General features: G+C 40.8%; 1 protein-coding gene across 1 annotated transcript in view; it reads right to left on the bottom strand.

Moving 5' to 3' along the window:
* Window positions 1-25,050, bottom strand: part of adgra2 (adhesion G protein-coupled receptor A2) — a 48,313-nt gene extending 23,263 nt beyond the window's left edge. Inside the window, exon 1 of the mRNA XM_054772468.1 lies at window positions 24,265-25,050. Coding sequence (XP_054628443.1) covers window positions 24,265-24,509 — 245 coding nt within the window. The 5' untranslated portion in view covers window positions 24,510-25,050. The remainder of the gene's footprint in view (window positions 1-24,264) is intronic.
* Between the last annotated feature and the right edge of the window lie 609 nt (window positions 25,051-25,659).

Below are 25,659 nucleotides of genomic sequence, written 5' to 3'. Positions count from 1 at the left end.
TCATGGGAAATGGACGTTCGGAGTCAACAGGGCTCTTCACTCGCCACAATGTGTGAGTGAAGTCCCACTCACAGGCGATGTGACTTAAGTGATGCTTAGGTAGTGTTGATGGTGGGACGCCTTGATGGGCTGTATTTAGCATCAATTTATTACCTCCACCAAGCAGTGTTTCCCACAGGACTGCAATCTACTTGCGGCAGTGGGTTGCGGTGTGGGGCTTGATGATGTAACCGTCTAATTTGCATAATTGGCCATGGCGCATGTGCATGCAATTTTAATGGCCGCTGCAGTAGTCAGTGAGAGAAAACATGAGCCGCCTGCGTGAGTGTGTTATTTATTGTGTTTTAATCTGGGTTGCTACTTTGATCTGGACCAAAATAAAAAAAAAAAACATGTACACTAGGTCCCCAACTTACGAACATCCAACTTTCGTTTCGCAAACACTCGGAGATACAAACGCAAGGTGACTGGTCTATATTTCAAAGGAGAAATGGAAAGCTAAATTGTAGCTGTACAATGCAACCCGGACAGAGCATGTGGTTAAAGTTTATGAAGAGTTAATAGGCCTGCTTAATTCTACACCACCCACAGAACACTACCTCTTTTAGAAGAGTCTAACGACGACGACCATTTGTCCTTTTTTCAATAACTCCTCCTCCTCCACCACAACGACTATGCTCGTATGCTCGACCACTCCTCTTCAAAGGTAAATAACATTTATCATTACGTATTATTATATCACTTTTATTATTGTTTTTTTCATTAATTATCCTCGTTTAATACTACTACTGCATCCAAACTCATATTTACATACATACGCATATACTGTATATGTATACACGTACATGTAGTACCTACTGTATATAATTGGTAAATTACCTTTTGCTGGACTTACGAACAAATCGACTTACGAACGGTCATCTGGAACCAATTGCGTTCGTTAGTTGGGGACCTAGTGTATAGTGCACACGCTTGGTCTGGTTCACTTAGTGTTCAGACTGGCATCTTTGCAATTTTACAAAACATTGCAGAGGAAAAAGCATATGCAAGAAGACACGCCTGAATCATAGCGCAATTGTGACAAATTGCACAATTGTACAAATTTGTTTTAACTGAGCCAAACCTGAGGTGTATAAACACATCTTTAATTACAAGATATTATGTAGCACCAAAACTAACAGCTAATTGTCTGTCTTTTGCATTTGTGTGTGGCCTCATTCTTGTAAGACTACACACTGCTTCTGCAGTGTGGTCGAACAAACAATTTGATTTTTTTTTTCACTTTCACAGTTTTACCTTGACAGAGTCTGTGCTCTACTTGCTTTATATGCTAAAATGCTTGTTGACTGTTTTTTGTAGGTTTACAGTACTGTGATGTCTCATGGCAGGGGGCTGACACAAGCACCACGCTGTCATAATTAACACGCCCTTCGGGTTTCACAACATTTCCCGCCGTACCACGTGGTGATTAATGGGGTGTTTGCAACATTAAATGTGCCTTCATCGAGATAGTTGAGCCGTGGGTGCACCTTTAAAGGGGGAGCTGACTGTGAACGGTCTGTGAACGCCCTCCTGCTTGTTTCCTGCCACATCAATAAAAACACTGCCTTCAACTCCACGCCTTCTAAACCAGTTAATGACCAGATTAAATCATCCAGCCTCGAACAAACCGGTCAACACTCACCTCTTTCTTCCAGCAAATATCCTTGCTGGAAAAAAAGACAGTGAATGTTAACTTGTAAACAATATTTACAGTTTACGGGCACCGTTATCAACATGTTCCTGCACTCACCTTCCATAACTATCACATAAATGTTATTTCAAACTGCAACAATAAAGAGAAGACTACAGGTACCTCATTCATTTTAGGTATTATTCAGATTGAAGTGTTGAAAATCATCTTTTTTATGTCCAATCCAGCAATGTGTTACGTCGCTTTAGGCGAGTGTAAGTGACACAGTTTTTGTTATGTTTGGCAACAGTGTTTATAACCTGCTCTTTGTGAGAATGTGTTAATATGCATCAACCCGGACAGTATACTGACAGGAAGGCCCTTCATTTGGAAACAACATATATGCTTTTGGTTTTGTCTTTGCAATGCTGGTGTGATATTTAATCACAATTTTTGATACAATTTTTGATGCATGTGCAACATATAAAGCCAAGTATTCAGCCAAGCCATCAGTAATATACTGTATATCTAATATGCATCAATGCAAATTGTGGAAAGTAGTGGCCAATCAGATTAGTCAATGCTTTTTTTTTTTTTTTTATAAAATGAAGCTATTCCAATTGGGAAAAACACAATTAAAGTGGGGGTAGTGTACATACATAAGTGCATCTATGAGGAAAATGATTTAATGTGTCAAACATCAGGTAAAAGGCCCCCCTGACTAATGCTCTTAGTGCAGAGTGAAGGTCAGAGGTCAACAAAGAGTGCAGCACAGGTGCAACTGCTGACCATGAAATAAGCAAAGTGCAATGAGTATGTCCACACCACATAGGACAGGTTGTATGCTCTACAGAGTACTGATTTTTTTCTTCAAAGAATACGGATACTGACTGAATGACAGTGGATGAATGAAGCACGTCACAGCCTCAGTGTGAACCTCTGACTCTTAAGACATGAGCTCTGTCGTTTGACATTAAGCACTGTATCCCTGCTATAACAGAAAGCAGCCCCGACATGAAAGCCATAGACATCCGGAACTGCCGGAATAATTCAAAACAGATAGAAAAGGAGAAAGTCCCATCTGGCGAATGAACACGACATTTAATTCAATACAGACAGTAAAAATACAGATTATTCTTCTTTGACTCAGCTTATTGTGAAACATGAGTCAGAAGACTGAACACGTTTGATTGAATGTTCACGTGTTACCCTCTGCTCTATCATCTACAAAAAATACTACATATTATTTGACTCCTAGGTAACTGGTTTGCATCTTTTCCATGTTCAAAAGAGCACACATACAGTATGTACCCATCGTGTTAATATCAAATGTTAAGGGGACCAAAGCAGTATCTTTTTTGCCATCTCAATGAGACGCCCAATGAGAAGGAGGAGGAAGCCACTCACAGATGAAGAATACATGAAAGAAGCATTCATCAAAATTAATATCAGAGCATCTATTCTCTGAATTAAAAAATAAACAGGAAATTATTCCAAAAATGAAAAAAATGCCTCTCTCTGCAAAGACAGTTAAGGACGGGACCAATCAGCAAGGCAACAGGCAACAAACATCACCAGTATGCAAATTGATGACATTAACGCAGCGCATGCATATTGAATTGCCTGTGATGAGTTAAGTGATGTTAACGATAGACAGCACTGATATGCAGATATGTGAACTCTGATGGCCTTTTTATGTTGGCCATGTTTTGTTTCAATTTTACATAAATACAGGACTGACTCAAAAAGGCCTACAAAGTTCAGTGTTTAAATTGCATCGGAACAGCGCCAGTATGAAAAGGCACGGTCACATGAGTGAAATATGCGTGACTGACTGGATAATTTCTTGTGTTGATCATTAAGGTTGATCATTAAAATTCAAACAAAGGTTTCAAACTTTTTTAAGAGTGTTTAAAGAAAAAAATGAGAAAACGTTATTGCCTGTCCGAGACAAGTGTATAAAGTGTATGGCGAGGGGTTTTACAGCCTTAAAACATATATAATAATTGTAAAAAAAAATGTTGGCTACTTTGCGAATTTCACTAATTGCGGGCTATTTTGGGAACCTATCCCCCTATCACGCTCAACCTGTATGTTTTAAAGGTATTCACACAAACCTATAAAGTTTGTGTGAACACCTTTAAAACATACATTATGGTCCCTTTAGTGATGGGGTTGGCAACCTTTGCCATGAAAAGAGCCATTTTGCCTGTCTTAGACAGCTTACAAACATGTAAAAGTTCAAATCTAAAATGAAATTTTACCTGTCCCAACAACAGAATTCGACTAACAGAAGGGCAGAGTGCATGTGTCACCGTACATTGAAATACAGTGTTCCCTCATTTAGAAAGTGGAACTTCAAATAAATAAAAAATAATGGAAACCAACTAAAATTTGGGGGAAAATATGCCTCCAAAGTCGCACAAAAAAGTCTAAGGTCTAACCATCAAATTGCGAGAGCTTCGGCTAAGTGAGGATTTCTATTATTTCTTCCACAAGTGCGTTTTGCTTTTTCTTTGGCTTTTTGTGATGCCACTACAAATGGGCACTAGTTAGGGCAAAGAGAAAAATTGTGATGACAACAATAGAACCATAAGTGGATTATTGTGACAGAGAGGTTGCATACTGTAGCAATCAAAGTGTTACATGTGTGTCTGCCCTGGTTGCTCAGTGCAATATAGCTAAAGTGACAATCAACAATGACTGATTCAATGTATATCGCAAAACCAGCTGTGTTTAGTCTTCATGTAAACAAGCTCACCTCCCGGTATAATGCATGAGTAAACATTTTATTGTGTTTATTATACAGGAATTAACTTATTGTTACACTTGTATGACAGTAAAAATGTTAAAAAGCGTCCCTTTCCTTTTCCAGTCCCTTAAACGCAACATGCAACAGCGTTTTACATTATTTCTTTTTTTACTATACAGTGATTATCTTAGTTTTACACTTGTATAATGGTTAAGATTGTTGAAATGTTATTTAAAACATTACTCGCACAGTTTATTATTAAAGGTTTTATGATTGCAACAGTTAGATTTCCATGATTTTCCTTTTAAAGAGAACCAATTGTGTTCAACCTTTAAGGCTCCAATGTACTTATATACTGTATACCAGGGGTAGGGAACCTATGGCTCGGGAGCCAGACGTGGCTCATTTGACGACTGCGTCTGGCTCTCAGACATGTCTTACCACGATTAAAAAAAAAAAAAAAAATTCTTTTTTTGCTCACATTTTAAAGTAAAACATTACAGAAATCACAGTGTTAAAAATAAAGTTCAAAATACAAAACTTTCTCATGCATTTTAATCCATCCATCCATTTTCTGCCACAATGCAGGTGGCCGGAGCCATCGGCAGCTGCCCTTCCGATATTTTCCGGGACGGACACCAAAACTTGATTATTGTTGCATAATGTGGTAGCCTACGTGCGTCACTGAGATGTCAAGAAGTAAACTTCCCTCCTTTAATTTGCTAAATCTGCAAAGCAACCCCTTTTGACAAAGAAGATGGCGAAAAGAAAGAACGAATGGAATGCGGTGCCAAACCGTGCAGCAACAGAAGTTGCATTAATTGTAACAAGTATTTTATTTATTATTGGATAGCTTCAGTATAACAATGTTAGTGAAAAGAATCAATTCAGAGACTTATTATTTTCTAAAATAGTTGGTCTTGCTTAACCATGTACATATTTAGTTGTATTCTTTGTTAAAAAAAACATTATAAGGCTCTCACAGGAATACATTTAAAAATATGTGGCTTTCATGGCTCTCTTAGCCAAAAAGGTTCCCGACCCCTGCTGTATACTAACTGTATATTTGCATTATATTATATTATATTGTATTGGGATTCAGAGAAATATGAAAATCACAATTATTTGAGTCCAGCAAAGACTTTCTTAAAATCTGCACACCAGAACTTTAAAGCTGCCATTCACAAATAAGCAAAGACCACATGTTTTTTTTTTTTTCTTTCTCTCCCACAGACAACAAAAGTCGCAGATTTCCAGCAATATGGAGCACTTCCAGAGGCAGGACACTTGTGTATGATCCCCGCAATGTGATGTTTAGCTATAGTGAGGACATTGTTCTCTTATAAACAATAAAGACAGAGCTAGTCTGAGAAAAAGAGAGGCCGCATTGTGTCAACAGACAGAAATAGTCTGTGTTCCCATCAGGCTAAACAGGAAACCCAGCCAATTAGCTGTTTATTCAGAAGCCGACTTCCAGGGTCAGAGCAGGGAGAGAGAGCATTTCCTGGATGGCCATCAAGCAGACAGAGCTGTGAGTGCAGGCAGGTGGCTGCTGACACACATGACGGTAAACTAAGGTAAACAGAACTGATATAACAAATTCACACGTGTCGTTTCTTCATCCTCAATACATCTGCCCTCTGGTAAATGGCTACTGAGGTCTCTCTCAGATTAGAAAATAGATTGCATTAATCTAATAAACTATACGACACATGGCAGAGCTGCACGCTAACTTAGGCCAGACTATCTCCCGGCTACATTTAGCATCTTTTATTCACTATTTGAGGCTTGGCTAACTGAGTTGATGTCATTTACATGAAGAGCGGGGCCCCACGTCAGGCTCCAGAGTCTCATTCCATGACGTCATGTAATCCATTTACACATCAGATCAAAACATTGGATGAATTCAAGCACTAAACCACTTATATAAATGCTGCCCATGTCATGGTTGAGCTGGTGAACAGCCTCAGTGACATAACACATATTAATCTTCTATATGTGATGCCTTTAACCCATACAAAAGTAAAAACATATACAGTCGTCCCTCGTTTATCGCGGTTAATCAGTTCCAGTAAGTGAATTTCCATAAGTGAATTTCCGCAAAGTAGGATTCAATATCCATAAATGGAATATTTGTTTTGTAGTTAGAACATAGAAAACCTATTTTTTAACATTGTTAGAGCCCTGTAGACAAGAAATAACACCCCTATAATCACCTTTATACTTGTATTACCTAATACTTGTTGTTGTCGTAATATCACAAACGTAATGTGGTTTGAACGCATGGCATTAAAAAAAAAAAAAATCAACATCAGCCTTTGTGAAAAACCGCAATAGAGTGAGGGAGCAATGTTCAAACCGCGACGTAGCAAGGGACAACTGTAATGAAAGTACGTCATCCAGTGTAACCTGCTTATCTCAACATTGCAGTTGGAATCATAGTATTAGTATATATATATATATATATATATATATATATATATATATATATATATATATATATATATATATATATATATTATAATAGAGACATAGCAAACAGAGGGGAAAAAAATATAGTATACATGAATAAATAGAACTACAGATACAATAAATCACACAAAACAAAACATTAAAATGCCGTTATATTTGAATGTAAACAAACGTATGCTGAGTGCAGTAATGGATTCGTCATATCTTGCTTTTTGTCTGTAGTTTTTCAGTGCCAAAAAAACCCGTAAAATAATTTATACAACCAGGAAAGGAGTCTTACCGTTTCTCCACTGCACAATAGATACTATATTATCAAAAATAAAAACAAAGATTGATTATGTTGTCACTTCTTAGAACTAAACAACTTTTTTGGGGGTGGGGGAGTGACGTATATTGCACATGCGTAGTATAATCGGGTTGCCTAACACATGACTGCTGAAAAATAGGACAACCGGATATAGGCCGGTTTTGCACATGCGCAGAACTTAACGTTTTTCCGATATCATTTAATCTTGCTGTTTGAAGCTAAAATTAGCCACTTTGCTATCATTAGTTGACAACACAAATAACTAATGCACACTAACACGTGTTTCGGAGAGTGTAGCTTACGTACTGAAAGAAAATAATCTGTGTTGTTTAAATAAATTAAGTAAAGTAATAAAAAATATAAATAAATACATTTAAAAACACAACACCATGGCAATACATGGTTTTCATTGGACAGCTACATCACACTAACATTAAGAAGAATTTACTGACTACTTGTAATTGTACCACTAAGATAAAACTGCTTTGGGCTCAATTATGCAAATAGGAAATATCTAGGATACTTCTAATCAAATTATTATTATCTAAATTATTCTAAAAGTAAACATTCTATACTGCATTAGTATGATGTACTAAGTGTGCTAAGTGTAAGGTCAGTAAAAGATACAATAAACAGCAGAAGCGATACAGTTAGCAGAATTAGGCACCATAGAAAACTACCGGTGAGGATCAAGGTGTGGCTACAGGAAAAGGAATAGAAATCACTGTGGCATTAATGCAACCCTCTTTGTTTGTCATCTTCCATGAGCCAGTAGTGGTCTGCTAACTAACAAACACACAAACATGACTTCAGTGATACAATGGCTGCCACACCCAAGGGTGCCTAAACTGAACTCTCTCGATATACCCATATCTTTTTCCATATATTTTCTTCAAGCTACAATCCCATGGTCCCGAAGCCAAGTCCTTGATGACTGAGCTACACTATTGCATGGTTCTATGCAGCCTGCGGCCAAGAACCTGCAGGGGGAGGCCTCATGTTTGTGTGTGTGTGTGTGTGTGTCTACCTGCAGCTGTCAAACGTTTTCCACAGCTGCTTCTGGTTGTGGGTCATTGCATGTGTGGTGGAGATGGGAAGTGTGGTGCACAGCAGCAGCAACAGTTCTCCAGATCATAACCTGGTGTTGAGGCGCATGTCCTGTTCAAACCGCAGCCAGAAGGTTCTTAAACCCAAACACACAAGGAGGTCCCATCTGTTACCACTACAGGTTTGGTGACAGAGTCCTCCATCTTTTGTAGTATTTATAATGTGGACGCATATACAGGAAATGCTCCATCTTATGTTATTTTTTTCCAGTAAATGAATAAGATGCATTAGTGTCTGAAGTGCATACTGCAGTTGGCCTGTGTTGTTCTTAAATATTTACACATTCTGCACTGTAGCTTATTGCAGCGCAGCTGCAGGTCTCAAAAAGGACAATGCGTTTCTTAGTGAGGGATTTATGCTTCAGTCTGGCAGGTTTGAATCTCCGTAGGAACATCTCAGTGTGGAAGTTGCATGTTGTCCTCGTGTTTGCATGGGTTGTCTCCGGGTACTCCTTCCACAACCCCCAAAACATACATGTTAGCTTAATGGAAGACTAAATTGTTTATAGGTGTGAATGTTAGTGTGAATGGTTGTTTGTCTGTATGTGCCTTGTGATTGACTGGTGACCAGTCCAGGGTATACCCCGCCTCTCACCCAAAGTCAGCTGGGATAGGGTCCAGCTCACCCACGACCCTAATGAGGACAAGGCTAATCTGTTTGCTTCTGTTGCCCATGCAACTTTCTGGAATAATCATAATGAATTTCTCAAGATGCATCCACCTGGTCGAGTGCCATTCCATTCCATTTTCTTCTGCTTATCTGGGGGGGCAGCTGCCTCAGTAGGGTAGCCTGGCCACCTCTTCCAACTCCATTGGGAGGACACCAAGGCGTTCTCAGGCTAGCTGTGAGACATCATCCCTCCAGTGTGTCCTAGGTCTGCACCGGGGCCTCTTCCTGGCTGGGCATGCCCGGAGCACCACACCAGGGAGGCATCCAGGAGCACTAGATGCGCGAGCCACCTCAACTGGCTCTTCTCAATGTGAAGGAACAGCGGCTCTACTCTGAGCCACTCCCAGCCATCGTAAGGGGGAAACTCATTTCAGCCACTTGTCTCCACAACCTCTGTCTTTCGGTGAGGGTAGGAACATACAGTGGTGTGAAAAAGTGTTTGCCCCCTTCTTTTTTTTTTTTTCATGTTTGTCACACTTAAATGTTTCAGATCATCAAACAAATGTAAATATTAGTCAATGACAACACAACTGAACACAAAATGGACTTTTTAAATGAAACTTTTTATTATTGAATAACTACATGTGACAAACATGCAAAAAATCAGGAAGGGGGAAAACACTTTTTCACACCACTGTAGATCGACTGGTAAATTGAAGTTTTGCCTTCCGCCTCAGCTGCCTCTTCACCACGACGGTGCGGTACAGCGACCGCATTAATGCAGACGCAGCGCTGATCAGCCTGTCGACCTCACGGTCCAACCTCCCCTCACTCGTGAACAAGACCCCAAAAAACTTGAACTCCTCCACTTGGGGAAAGACCTCGCTCTCAACCCGGAGGGTACAATCCACCCTTTTTCGACTACGAACCATGGCCTCTGATTTGGAGGTGCTGAGTCTCATCGCAGAAGCTTCACACTCAGTTGAAAACCACCCCCCTGAACGCCTTGGTTGCGCCTACAAATTCTGTCCATAACATTTCTGAACAGAATCGGTGACAAAGGGCAGCTTTGGCTGAGGCCAACGCTCACCGGGAACAGGTTCCCGGCTGTTAGCAAGCAATGCCATCACCCAAGCCCTGAGGAATTCAGGGTGAAACTCATCCACCCCCAGAGCTGTGCCACTGGGGTTTTTTTGGACTACCCCAGATACCTCAGCCACGGTGATGGATCTGTCCGTGTTCGTGTCCTCGGACTCTGCTTCCTCTATGGAAGGTATGTCAGTGGGAATGAGAAAGACCTCAAAGTACTCCTTCCACCGCCCAACTATATCTTCAGTAGAGGTCAGCAGGACCCCATCCCCACTGTAAACATTGTGGACCGGGCTCTGCTTGCTCCTTCTGAGGTGTCGAATGGTTTGCCAGAACCTCTTCAAGGCCAACCGAAAATTGTGCTCCATGGCTTCACCAAACTCCTCCCACACCCGAGTTTTTGCCTCGACCACCGCCGAAGTCATGTGTCGCTTGATACTTGTCAGCTGCTTCAGAAGCCCCACAAGTCACCCATGCTTGATAGGACTCCTTCAGCTTGACGGCAGCCCTAACCTCTGGTTTCCTACCATTGGGTTCGGGGTTTGCCGCCACGACTGGCAGCGACCACAGCTCCGATCAGCTGCCTCAGCAATGGAGGCGCGGAATATGGCCCATTTGACTTTATAACCCCATCCTCCCATGGGATGCTGTCGGAGGTGAGAGTTGAAGACTCGACGAACAGGAGCTTCTGCCAGGCGTTTCCAACACACCCTCACTACACGTTTGGGTCTGGCAGGTCTGTCTGGCATCCTCCCCCGCCATCTAATCCAACTCATAACAGGTGATCAGCTGACAGCTCAGCCCCTCTCTTCACCCGCGTGTCCGTGATCGAGTGCTCCATGGTGAAAAAAAGGTGAAGATAATGATGATTTAAACACAGCAACCCCAGAGCTCATTCAGCAGAGACAGAGAGGCGCAGCTTTAGTGTAATAAAGAGTGTCAAAACAAGCCAGTGGGCCACTGTGTAAACACCATTTAACTCCAGATTTGGTCTGTTAGACTGGAGGACCACACGCAAGGTGAAAGAGCAAAGCCCTTGAAAGAGCCATAAAAGCAGCTCTAATTCTGAGACCAACGGGAGCCAGATAATGAGAGAGTTTTTCCATGAGAGTCTCATGACTGAATTAAAGTCGTTTTAATTAGCATGCTGACTCCATGATGCAGCAGCGCTTGAGCTCATGTAAATAATAGAAGTTTCTTCAGAGGTGATTCAGTTCTGGTGAAAGCGATAAAAGCCTGCCTCGTGTGACTACTTTGATTTGTAACGGCTCAGAACATTCTACGTACACTTTGTACCCTCCCCATTTCAAGTGCAGCTCCAAAAGATATTTATCTTTATGCACACATATACACACGCTATGCACTTGTAATGAGTAATGAGGACAGACTTGGTGGATCAACAATATATGGCCGTCAAACCAAAAGAAGCAGTGTTTGTCAGTTTAAAGAAAAATCATTAGAGAATTACATTTCACTACAGTTTATCATTGCACAATAGGACGCTGCATTTAATATGTTCCAGGATTAAACTGTTCCTATCATACATTTTTACCTGTACAGACAATGTTGATGTAATACTTTGTGCTTCAAATTTTGCGGCTTCACTCTATATTTAAGGAAATGTTACATATTTTTTGCCTGAATTAAGCATTTATAAGCATAAAAATGGCTAAATGAAGTAAAATACAAAAATATAAGGCATTCATAAGACGTGATAATATGTAGTATTCTACACTGGTTACTGTACTGTACTGTTACTGTTACTGTAATGTTCAGTGAGACACACAAGCGCATGACTCGCCGGAAAAAATAGGCTTTTATTGCAGGTTTGAATTATCTCACACCAGGTACAATAATCCCTTTTAACACGGGCTATTGTTGTGGCCATAACCCACAGCAAGCTAAAACTCAACTTTGATCACTTCCTGTCTGCCCCACACTCTGGAACGCATTTATAGCAACACAAATGAGCACAAGTCTTATTTGTGTTTTACGTGGCTTATTTTCTCTTATTACGTCTACTATTTTGGGTAATAAGAGTGTAAAGGTGACTCTAGGGATGTTACTGTCATGTCTAGAGGGCTCCTAAATGTTAAAAAGCATATTTAGAAGGTCGTAAACAGGTTTTCATTGCTCTAACTATGAAAATATTACATTTCTGAATACACAATACACTTCACAAAAATTCACTTATCTGGAACCAATTAACCAGGATAGAGGAGGGATTATGGTATTCTCATATTTTCATTCTCAGCCATACAAGTGGAAAAAATAACTTGTAATACAATAATAAATTACTTGTGCACGCGACCACAGTAGGCACAATACCTTTGACATGAACATTTTTTCACACCGTGTTGAGACAGATCTTAGCACAAAAGCCAATACAAAATCAAAACACAGAGTTATCCTTTGCTCGATGAACTTGTGATACCAAAATGTGACATATGAGGTTTATTTTTCCAAAAATGTTGGTCAATTTCTACATTGCACAACCATGGGAGGTTTTCCACTTCAGCTATAAAAGTTACGTCATGTGATTTAGCCAAATATTAGATAGATACTGTAGATAGCTAATCAATGTGCTTTCAACTACCATAAAGCATGTATAGTACTATCTGTGTATATGTAAGTGTGTGTGTTCCAAAGACAAGAAGCAATCTGCAGTTGAATTTAGATGGAAGATAACATGTTTAATTTTACTTCTGATGTCTGTGGTTTGGCCAGACACAGTGTGGCTTTTATGGTGATCATAGTTTTGGTGAAATACATTGTTATTTTGAGCAATGATGTGTGAGTAGTGAAAATAAAGCTACATAAAATTGACATGTGGCATGTTTGTGCCATATCAGCAAAATGTTGCTCCCACTACAGGTTGTGCATTACGTGATGGTACTCTCTATGTACTGTAAATGGGATTTCAGGCCCAGCCAGGTAGAGGATGTTTAGCAAGGTTTGCAGGCCTGAAAAAAGCTGCGTCAGTTGAAGCCTCTCTAATGGACTCTTGCATAGTAGACTGAGTGGGAGCACAAGCACGGATCTCTGAGAATCAGAGGTGGTTGTGTCATCTTTGTTGCAATAAGTGCTTTCTAAGAGGCCTCCAGACTGCGCAGACTATTCACCGCCTCGGTATGTCCACATTACTTAACCCTTTCGTTGTAAAAATACACCCCGAGCCCGCGGTCCTGGGAGCCCCCTTTCGACCCAGAGTTCGTCCTCTGAGAGTCACTGTACTCAATGTAAAAGGGAGACTAAATGCCCTTCAGCACAACAGGCACTTTAGTGGGAAATGCATGTCAGGATTTGAATGTGCTCATTGTCTCTGAGCCACTAGCGGGTTTGAATCGACCACCAGAGAATAGCGGCCAGCAACAAGGCCCATTTAGTGCTTGTCATGGAGAGGAGCATCCATGTAATTGCATACTAAATATTTTCTTGTGAAATTATTTTGGATTTAAATGAGAAACCACATTAACAGCTGAAGAGATTAGTGGCATGCATCCTGCAGTGGAAAAGTTTGTTGACATGTTGATTCATTCATTGTTGATTGATTTGATTTGTTTGCAGAATTACTTACTACACAGCAGATTTCCATCATATTCCAAGGGGTGCATTGTATTGTATACACACACACACACACACACACATAACTGTATGTATTATTATTATTTATTATACATTATTGCACTACAAATTTGCTATTTATTCATTCTTATGCGGTTTTCTTATCTCTCATGTTTTGCCTTGGTTGTTTTATTATTGATTAAGTGATTAAGTTCATTATGACATTTTTATAGAGCTGCTTGGAATGTGAATTTCTCTTGAAGATGAATAAAGTATCTATCTATCTATCTATCTATCTATCTGTTGTGAAGCTAATGGATACAGCATCAGCAATTAGCTTCTTGACGTGGCTGTAAACAACACTGTACAACTCACATCAGCAAACATCTGAGAAAGACTTGCGACTGGGCATGGCAAAGCGTGGTCGAGGAGTCTAGTACCACATCTGCCTGCCGCTGCTACCCCCCTCACCATCAATGTTGCAATCTTTTCAGTAAGAAAAGTAGCTATTGGCTACCCTAGAAGTCGCTAGATGATGTCATAGTCTAATTTGCATATTATTTGCATATGATGTTGTAATATGCTGAAGGAAAAAAACACAACCTCGTAGGAGAGACAAAAAAAAGTGAGTAAAAACACCTTAATTATGTTTAGAACTACAAACAAACTTGATTCTTGGTTTGTTAATTTAAAATTGTCCATAATTTCATCAAAATGAAGTAACTTTAATGTTTTATTTTCGGCTAGCGCCTCTCAAAGTTCTCTCATCACACTTTGGCTATTGAGAACTTTTTCAAAGGGGCCACTTTTAACTGTTAATATATAATATGGAATATAAATATGAATATAAACTCTTGATATCATTACACAATTGCTCATGCATTTGATTATTATTTTTGTACTAACAAATTGATGGATAACTTTGTTTGAAATGAGGAGTGAAGTGAGAATGTCAAGGTGACAGGCAGACATTCAAGTATTTATTTTTCATAACAAAAAATGCTTGGAATATCTTGTTGCATGATCAGATCATATTAAAGATTAGAATAACTGTACATAGTACAATTTTTCTGTCAAAATGGAATACATTTAGAAGGAAAAAGGTGAAGTGCATTATTGACATACAGTATTTAGGTACCAGGCTTTCACGGGCCGTATAAAATGATGTGGCGGGCTACATCTGACCCCCGGGCCTTGAGTTTGACACCTGTGGTGTACACTATACAGGATAAATCCTAGTTCACCAAGGATAATGTAAAGCAACAGGAGCATGCCATCATGCCATAAATCAAAACAGTTAACAGTTAACTGTGAGCAGTTAGCAGGTTACTTCCTGATTTCTGGAGAATTATTTCAGACAGCAAGGACCTACACCCAAGGCCTTTTCTGTTCCAGTCAATGCTACCATTTCATTTTGTTGTGGGAAGCAGTTCAATCATGACTCAAATGCAGTGGTGGGCTGTGCATTTACTACCTGGGCCTTCTGGGGGGACTTAACTTAACAGAGTTAATCCACCTCTTAATATACCACTCTAACGTCACAATTATACAAACCATCAATAATATACAAAGATGCAGTATGGCATGGCATTACAGGAAGAGAGTCATTTTGCGTATTGGGGATGATGACTGTAAAGTCTGCCCGGATGACAAGAAGATGGTTCTAAAGCAACCTCTTTATTGAAGCAAAACTTGTTGGTCGCAACCACACTAAAATAAAAACAGCAAAACCTAGCTGTTCTTTCAATAAACAACTGTCCTCCTAAACACGCACCTACAGACGCACACACAGGACTCAGCCTGTCATGTTTACAAAAATAAATCACAAATTCTAACACTGTACATACTTGCCAGTTCGCTACAGTACCATTATTACTAAAGCAAGTTACGTAACTTCCACCTGTGATTGCGGTGCCTGTAAATTTGGCACAAATATAACAAGCATAAAAGTAACGGCTCTGTGATAAGGGGTTCAGACAAGTCCAAACCTCTACACTACAACATCATCTGGAGCAGTTCTGAATCAGTGTTTACTTAAAAACATGACCAAAACATAAAACCTTCAAACAAAATACATCTACTCACCAAAGGAGATTTCTCCTCCTCCGTAAGCCGTAGTGGCATTTTTGTCACGTTCTGAGGAGCATTCGAGTGCTTTACCCACAGTATGCAGAGACAGAATGCGGTGGTGGAAAATAAAAATACTTAAATTAAACAGGTGCAGGATAAACAACAGAAAGCGACAGAGGTGAAAAAGGCTCTGTGAAAAACACACATGGAAGACTGGGGCTGTAGTAACAGGTAAGGGAACCGTCTAGGTGCCGGCACAGGCGAAGTACTCATAGGCAACAAGCAAAGATACAATGAATCAGCGCACTACCTGAGATGGCGCTGGGCTTTTAAACCCCACTAATTGCGACTGCAGCCAGCTGTGCAACATACCTCTGGGGTGAAGCTGCAGGAAGTGCAGCACACCAAAATAAGAGCGCAGGACAGGAAGTGCTCACTCCTGTCCTGCGGAACATGACAATTTTGCTATGATCAACCAATAAGAGGATGGAAAAATGCTGACATTGTTGTGGGCCGGCTAGTTAAAGAAATAGCCCCATTGCTAATAGTATTTAAATGACACGGGCCAGCATTCCTGATTTTGACGGCCCTGGGAAGATTACATTGAGATGGCAACATATAAGTTATAATCTGATTGGACAAAAAAAATCTAACATACGCATACACTACTGGAAGGCATGGAGGCACGCTATTAAATGAAGATATAAACTGTTGGGAATAAATTTATACAATTTGAAGTTATAAATCAGTTTAAGTTGTTGGTCAGTGCTTCTGACAGTGTTTAGGCCAGCAGAAGGCTTTGCTGGCCTTAACAGCACACCACTGCTCAAACGTCAACAATTGAAAATCAAATCCTTTATTTTTATCTGGATTTGCACCAAACTTGTGGGTACTTGCTTTACAGATGTGCTACCACTCCTTATATTTCCATGATAATCTCTACATACAGTACATACATGGATGCCGTGCTTGGTGGAAATACGCAGTCGCTAAGGGATCTTGCTCTACTCTTATATTTACGCCCCAACCTTGAGGCTAGATGTAGGGAGTGAGCTCCTGTACTTGATATGTGCACCCACTTATTATAGAGTGTGCTGCATTGTGCTCGGGTTAGCAGGCTGAGCTATAGGCAGCAACCCGTTGTGGTTTGTGGTTGTGTGTGTGTGTCTGTAGATTCAGATGCATGTGTGACCTATCAGATTTATTTATAGGGAAAGTGTGCAATTTTAAGCCAAACTGAGTATGTGTGCACAAGTGGTGCAAATGCTTCTGGTCTAAAATTAAAATCAGGGTTTTTGAAACATCTCTAATTAAAGTGGGGAGGACCAAAACCTATTTTGAGAGCTGTGGTCATGCACGCCCTTGCCACATGAGTGTTTGTGTGTGTGCGTATAGGCAAGCTGATGGATGAACACACACACACACACACACACACACACACACACACACACACACATAAAGACGACGTGTAGAGGAAGGTTATTAGACAATCCACTGAGTTGTAGACAGGAAGTGTGCTTGAGGAGTCTTTCTTTCTAGGTAAGCTTTACCAAAGATGGGCAAGCAGTGAGCGTGTAGGCCTAAACAAATAGCTGCTATAGGAATATTAACAGTTGGAAAACTGCTGCATTGTGGAAAATTAAAGACCAATCTAAGTGGAATGTTTATGACTGCCTTGCACGAACACAATAGTCATCTTAACCACAGTGTAAAGTGTTTTTACACCTCTAATGAGGCAATTTGGTGAATTTAGCCTCTTGAATCAGTGAGTGGAATGTGGTGTATGCCTGGCGCACATTGTCTCATTGTTTTGTCTTATAACCAGCCTCTGTTTTCTGCTCCTGAGCAAAGGGTGCTGGGAAATTAGGCTGCTTGTACAAAAGGATGGAAAAATGTATCCTGGTTGGCCTATGAGGCATTTGTGACCGCGGTGCTCGTTGTGTTGTCACTGACACACTTTCGCTGCATCCTCCAAGTTTGCTCCATGTAAAAATGATTATATAATTCATAAGAGCTTCATCACCATGGTTGGTTGCTTTTTGAAACCTTAATAGGGTACTCTATACTACAAAATAAATGTACATTTTTTAGAATTAATTATAATTAAATCAAATACACATTATAGTGCTATACTATCAATATAAATTAAATGATAATGATTACATTTTTTAAAAAGTTCCAAAATTATAAAGCATATGATATACTGCAATAACAATCTTTCAATCAGTACCCATTACAGGGTTAAGTTAGCAAAGTTTCTTTGTCCTATAAAATGGCTACAGTCCCTTTTTAGCATAACTTTCAAGTTTTTGGTCTGTGGGAGGAAGCCATAAGAAAGACATGTATGTGGGACAACATTCTAACGCTACACTGCAAACCTCTGGACCACCATGCTGCTTGGAAAGCGTAATGCTGATGGATATTTGTTTCACGTGGTCCCAAAAAGAGCTTTACTTGACAAATGAGAAATACCGGCAATGGTAACATTGATTATCATGTAATCAGATCCTTTAAAAACAGAACTGTATGTATATTGATGATAAAGGATGTGCTCAGACAATTTATGTTTTCCTTTTCAGGCGCATTTCTTTCAGTTGGATGATCTAAAGAACAATATTTATTTTCCTTCAGCTCTTTGAAAGTTGTAATTAACGACGCTGTTGGCTGGCGCACAACTTCACTTCTCATGGTGCAAAATGTAGCTGTGCGGCTTAAAGCTCGCTGAGAGAAATACGGTGATCTCATTGCACATGGAGTTTCTCTACAATAGCTCATTGTTGCACTCAGAAAATAAATCAGTTGGATTTCTATCACGGTTTATTCAGGGGGCGTTATATGACTGCTGTAATTTCAGTAAATACAGTTGCATGTTACCTTAAATGATGTATTTGTATGAACTCATTAAATATGTTTTCATGTGAATGAACACGATTGTGTGTTTAAACAAATAATACAAAGGAAGCAAGTCGACAACATATATTATGATAATGAAGTAGATGAATGCACCATTGTCATGCATATCACACACACACACACACACACACACTATAGCCACAGGCATTCCCAATATAGACGCCCATTATGCCCGTGTGTCTGTATCCATGTGTTTGCAGACCCACAACGGGAAATTCGGGGGCCACTGTGGTCAAACACAGGGAGAGGGAAGTTAACACTGGCAAGGAAACGTCAAAGTCAAGCATTTTTGGAGTAAGATAAGAAGAGTTTGGCGCGAAAGGAAAAACTAAAACAACACCAAGCCACTTGAGACGACTAGAACACATCTTTGTGTCCTTGCCAGGTTTGACCAAAAAAAAAAAAAATCACTGCAGTTTAATCAACATGCACGACCAGGCGTTAAGTGAATTCATGGTCAAGCTGCAGCACAACACAGTAGGCGTGCGTCTATGAGAAGGAGGGTCATGTTACCTTGACCTACAAGGGCATTTTATAGTCCCAGCCTTGTGTGGCATTGGCAGGTGCTCTAATGGGCTCTAAGCTCAGAGTATCAAATGTCAGGCCTTTGTTTGCTTTTTTGATTTATTTCTGACCACTGCCCCAGCTCACGTGTTGAGGAGCACCCCCTCCTCTCAACACCTTTTCCCCACATAAATAAACTCCAGCTCTGCAGGAATGCCTCAGCAAGACTCTCCCCGTACAATTGGGATCCTCCCCGCTGATAAGATGACTGTTTGGGACATCTCATAGACATGGACGTACTCCCGTCTGGACACACAGACTCACTCGCAGACGCAACCACAGACACATCTGCAACCTCTTTGCAGGCCGTCCACGTGGGCCACAAGCGACAGTCCAACAACCAGCCTTAAAAAGATGAAATGATAGCTGAAGGGTTCAGATTGATACCAATGTAGCCAATCAAACATTCTGTCAGGACGAGTCAGCTTGGAGTGAACAGAGGCCAACAGATGTAAGCAATAATGCGCCGGTGCTGCTTGGATGCAAGGCAACTCCAGACAAATCATATAAAATATACAGTAGAAACTTTGAAGTTGTACAATTTGGAATTTCACCAAAACGTTCAGGAAAATATGCATCTAAACTTGTCAATGAGTGATTGAAGTGTAGACTTTAAACTTCAATTTAAGAGGGCACCCACAAATATGGCATTGACCATTTACGAACTACAGCCTTTTTATGAGGGGGAATAATATATAACACAAAATAAAGCACCAGAAGCTGAAATAAGTCATTTTTTAAAGAATGTGGAATAGCATTGAAGAAAGAAACTGAAAATCATACATGTGTATTTAGTTAGTCAGTGGCTGACACAGCAGTTAAAATCTCCAAGCTAGACACTGTCAAAAAATGTTGGCATACTGGCTCGTTCGTGTTGATAGGCTCACTTTGCTCATTATTGATATTCCCACACGGGGGCTGTGGCATTTGGCTTTGCAATCATCTTTTTTTCTTCCTAATTTGTACTACCTTGCATTGCTTCTTACAAGGCTCCACTCTTTTGCTGCGTGTATGCTAGCGGCGCCGCCACTCCCCATAGAGACAAAGCGACTGTATGACTGACAAGAGGTCTCATTCCATCTCACAACGTCTCAGGCCATTCTATGACGCTTGTAGGTGCTGAACCATGAATGAATGAAGCCTCTTCCTGCCTGTTTGGAGGCGCGAGACGAGGAAGACAGACACGCAAGCACAAACTATTGAGTGCATTTTCATTTATCGTGTCATTCATTTATTTATTTATTATCGCGAGACAGTTTTTTTCTGAACGAGAAATCTCGTTTTAATCTTGTGACACTCCTACTAAATATGAATCGAGTGAGGGATTATTGACTTAGCTTAGATAAAGGCAGGAAATGTCCGAAACAGCCCCATGGACCAATTTAGAAATGAGTAAATCCTGAAATTCTGTGGAATTCTGTGGAAGTGGAACTACTACAACCATTCATGTGCAACAGTGAAAATATTTAGATAGGATATTTTTACCAACGAGTCAATGACAATGACATTCCCAGACTCAAGTGTAACCTTGCACTGCAGCTGTCAAGAACGAGCATGTTGTCCTCACAGCATCTGTGTCCTCTAATTCAGGCCGGCACCCACCAAGCTGACACCGACAACGACGACACTTTTAACGGTCCAGAACAATCACATGTAAACACACATCCACTGTCTTCCTATTTGGTCTGACCTCCATTCAAACATTTCAACAGCTGAGCTTACACAGGAATATACACCGCGTTGGAACTCATGCATCCATCCATTTTCAATACTTTCTCAAGGTCATGGTGGAAGTGAAGAAAACAGGAGAAGGACTACACTCTTGATTGATAACCAATCAACCACATGTTACTGTGGTTGGGAATTAGGTGGAAGTCAGATATGTGAACCACTTTATGGTTAATGGCTGAAGGAAGATCCATCTGTCTGTTCTGCTTATCCTATCCAGGGTCATAGCTGGAGCCTGTCCCGAGTGACTACTTAGGGCAAAAAGCGGACTACAGACTGGATTGCTCATCAGTCAAACACAGGTAGATTGTCAGTGTTTATTCATCCCATGCCAGCTGTGAGACATTCAGCTATGTGAACCACTACATCACCAATGACCTTCGAACTAAAACTAAGAGGGAAATGTGATTCAAGAAGCCAAAATCAGTCTGCTGTCCAAACAAACACAGAGCGATGGCAGGAGACAAGATACTTTTGCAAATTTTATTAAGTTGCAATTTTAACAACAGCTAATAATTGTTCACAACATAGAAGTCAATTAACTGTACTAAAATGTTACTTGAAACTTTACCTGTGCGGTTTTATGATATTTTAAGTTTGATGCCTGATACAGACTCATATATTATGTCTATGGGGAAAATTCATTGTACATCCAAGCAAATCAAAGGTTTGACTTTCTAGTGTTAAGTCTCCTGATTGCGTGTTTCAGTGCAGAATGCATTCGTCGTGTATTCATCCTTTTTCATCCCCCCTTCACCCATAAAGGCTAATAATAATAATAGAGCCACGGAGGGCAAGCAATGCTCCCCCTTCCTTTATTTCTTCTTCCCCCAGTGTCAAAGATATGTTTGGGCAGGGGAGTTGGAGTCTCCAGGGGCACATCCCTCTGAACCGCCAGCCAAACTTCTCTCCCTCATTCCCTCTCCCTTCTCTTTCTCTCCTTCTCTGTTTCTACGTGGCTTCTACACCTCATGTTGCACTTTCTCCTCCACTTTATTTTCCTTTTTTCCCGCATGTGCACCGTCCATCATTTGTCCCCCGTCTCTCATGAACAAATGCACTTTTCACTCCTCTTATCCGCCTCCCTCTGTCTGTCCTCCTCCCCCAGAGAAGCAGCTCTTCTGCAGCCGTGCATAATGAGAGCTAAACACAAGCTTGTGCAGGCGCACATCTGGAAGGAGTTTGGACATGGCAGTTTCCTACCAAGACGCCTAAATATTTAGGTTAAGAGTTACTGCGTGTGGACGAGCCTGTGATAAAGGGGTGGGAAAGGGAGAGAATCGGGGAGCTGGAGATAAAGAAAAAGAGGGAAAGTGGAACAGATGACTGGAGCGCATGGCTGTCACTTGTATAATGCATCATTAAAGCACTGATAAGCATTTATAGGAGTAGGGGAGAGAGTAAGCTAACATGATCGTGTACTCAAAGCAGCAGAGACAAGCCAAAAGAGGAGGTGATAATACTGAGGCGACTGGTTGCTCCTTTACGGCTGTCAGGAAAAACAAACAGCGAACAACTAGTTTTAATAAACAAATCCACGTTGGGATTTCCCAGGAGGATGAAGGGCCTCAGCTGGAATGTTCACAGGGGCCAGCTGTTGTACGTTACACGTAGCAGCCGGCCCCGGAAGCCTCTGGACCTGCTGAGTCCACCTCCAGCTCTTTGCCTGCTCAGCTAGGAGGAGATCCCAAGGAGAGAGAGCACCCTGCTGCACCTGGAATACTGTCAGCAGCGGCTGGAGGAATGTCAGGAATAACATGAATATGGACACAAGAGCTCACATTCCACATCTGGAGCAAATGTCACGAACACCAATTGGTAACAAAACAAGCTCACTGAATGTGCAGCACTGTTAATGCGCCATTGTTCGTATAAGACACGCATACCTTTTTGTCTACAGCTTCATGGCACTATGTTAAGTATTTGTACCAAAACAAGCTGACCATAATAAGTAATTGTATCTTCAATCACCTCAACCACTGCCATTTTCCCATTCCATGTGTTTACCAGATGTATAATCCCGACTTTATTAAGCCAGGAACATAAGGCTCTATAAATGGAGCACATTAGCTCTCCTGGGGCATAAATCCACTTACTTTACCTCATGTGCTCGCTCCACTGGAGCCCTTTTCTTACAGTGCAGCGACGCTAACACACGGTGGGAACAAATAAAGCCTGAGAGCAGCTGTGAAGAAAGTATTTGAAATAATTCCTAGTGAGTGTACACTAACGCCACCCAAAAACGTGTCACCAATAGATTATGAGCCCATTCATCACGTAAGATTGTATGTTTTGGCGTGGCTCGCCGTTCTTTTAACTTAAGTCCAAATAGACCACACAAATGAGTGCGTCCCAGTATGAACATATCCGACTAAACTGGCGCTAAATTATCATGATGTCACACCACTCTCGCACGTTTCTTTTCCTCAGGAGGACGTAATTGGGAGCCATATTTAATGGAAGGAGAAAGAAATGTGTTTGTGTTTATAGTCATGGAAGTGGAGGGAGGATTTAAAGTGACAGGCTTGTGTCAAAGAGGCGGAGGCCCATGATGGTTACGTTGCAATGATGCACAAGGTGACCCTCCACTACAAAATACTTCAAGATGTTCACTTTTGACCTAACAAGTATTATAATTGCAGCAAGAACACAGTTCATGGGTTCACACACTCGTTGAGTGCATACACTCAGGAGCCATTACTTCAGATACACTTGCATAATCTAATGCGATCCGAAACATGGGCTGTACAGTACATGTATTATTGTTCTTACTGTTTAGTGTATTGCGCAAAAGTCCAACTCTCATTTTGTTGTCGTTGTACACATTTTGACTAAGCAAAGCACTAGTGAGACAGACAGTGTTAGAAATTAAATGAACTACTGTGTAGTTCCATTCCATGCATTTTTAAAAAGACAAGTTGCTAGTAGTAAATACTTGCCATTTTAAACCATATAAGCTATTTTGGAGTTTTGCATTTTCTGGTTGTATTAAAAGAAAACACTGAGACATCATTAAATTGGGTAATAGTATGCATAAAAACGTTTGTAAACTAATGTAGTAGGCTACTGCACTGCATCATACTGCGTTTGTAATATTTTGGTCTTGTTATTTAGCTAAATATTGCAAACACACTGCAGTATGATGCAGTACTGCAAGGTAGACCTACAATGACCACATGTACCGCTAAATTAATTGAGAGTATCATTATGCGCATCATTATCTTTTGAAATATATATTTTTACAGCTATCAATGGAACTTGCATGTGTACCTAATGAAGTGGTCAAAAGGGTCTATACAGATCAGATGTTCATGTAAAGCAGTCAATTATACACAATTTGCAATTGAATGAAGTTGCAGGATACTTTGTACATGCAATAGTAATAGTGTACGAGTGTTGACTGGTATTCCAACTCACAGAGTGACGGTTCTGTTGGGCAGTAGGCTGGCATCAGGGGGTTCGGTCAGCTCTTCCTTGCTGCAGCTCACCCTCCACCCAAGGACCTGGGCCCCGTGCGCCTTGGAGCGCTCCTCCGTGCAGCTGCAGCCGAGCAGTCCGCGACAAGCTTGGGACGGCCGCGGCCCGGAGGCGACAAGCAGGAGCAGCAGCATCAGCACCACCACACGGCTGGGGATGCCAAGTCCGAGTCCGGGCGCAGTCATTGTCCTCGGGCTGGATCTCAGCGCAGCCACAGGTCAACCCATATCTCCAGCATGAAGCCTCCAGAGGGGAGTTGGGGGAGAAGTTGGTGTAGAAGTCACTAACTTGGGGATACTTTGCTCAACCAGCTAGTTTCTCTCTTTTTTGTTTACTGCAAAAACTGTCCCCGTTACGTGTGTTCCGTTATGTCATCGCGGAGTGCTCATTCCCTTAATGGAAAATCCAAAATCTTCTTTTAAAAAGTGCAGCTCCTTCTCAAGTGAGGCATCACTTGTGAAGGCTCTTGGGAGTGTCCAGATGACCGTAGCCCTCTCTCCAAATTAATCCAGCGGTTGATGAGAGTCACTACTCAGCACTCACATCTGTATAAAAGGAGTGAACCGGGGGGAAAAAACTCTTATCCAAAAGTTGTTTAGCGCTTGTTTTCCCTGCTGCAAATTTCCATCAAGCACAACTTTAGCAAAGTTTAGTAAGGAAAGAGTGCAGAAGAAGAGTAAAGAGGAGGCGAGCCGGTTAGTGTAAAGTTTCATACTCAATCTAGCGGTTCTTTCTGCCTGCTTGTCACACTCACTTGCTTGGACACAAAAGTGGTCTCCAAGGTCCTAGTGCCTGTCTCAACAGCCAGACAGATGCCCTCCTATCACAAAAGCCAATATACTACTGTATATTTCACTTTTGACACAAAGCCATAGGCATGGGTATACTACATAAACAAATTTACACGTAAAGAAGTGGAAGGTTTCGTTTCGTAAAGTATAAATACTAATTATTTATAGATGGCAAACGTACTAATTCAATGTTTCTTCAAACTACAGGCCCACTAAAAGTGTAGAAAGCACTTGTCTTCCATTTCCTGTGCACAAGCTATGATATAATGGTAGAATACACTCTAGACATGAACATATATTTACAGTATATAAAATAAAGTGTAAATTATGTGGTAGTATTCTTCAAGTATGCAAATGTCAATGGTAATGAGGCCACAATTATCTTGAATATACTTTTTTCGTCTTTGTAAGCAAACATGTAAGATTACGTAGAAGTGGTTGATGACCAACAATTGTTGATAATATACCCCAAAGGTGAATTATATTACATCAAACATCAACATGTAAGAATGTTCAATGATATGCAACTCTAAATAACGCCAAA

Source organism: Dunckerocampus dactyliophorus, chromosome 4 (assembly GCF_027744805.1).
Source record: "Dunckerocampus dactyliophorus isolate RoL2022-P2 chromosome 4, RoL_Ddac_1.1, whole genome shotgun sequence".
NCBI lineage: Eukaryota > Metazoa > Chordata > Actinopteri > Syngnathiformes > Syngnathidae > Dunckerocampus > Dunckerocampus dactyliophorus.
This window is presented reverse-complemented; position numbering and strand designations above follow the sequence as displayed.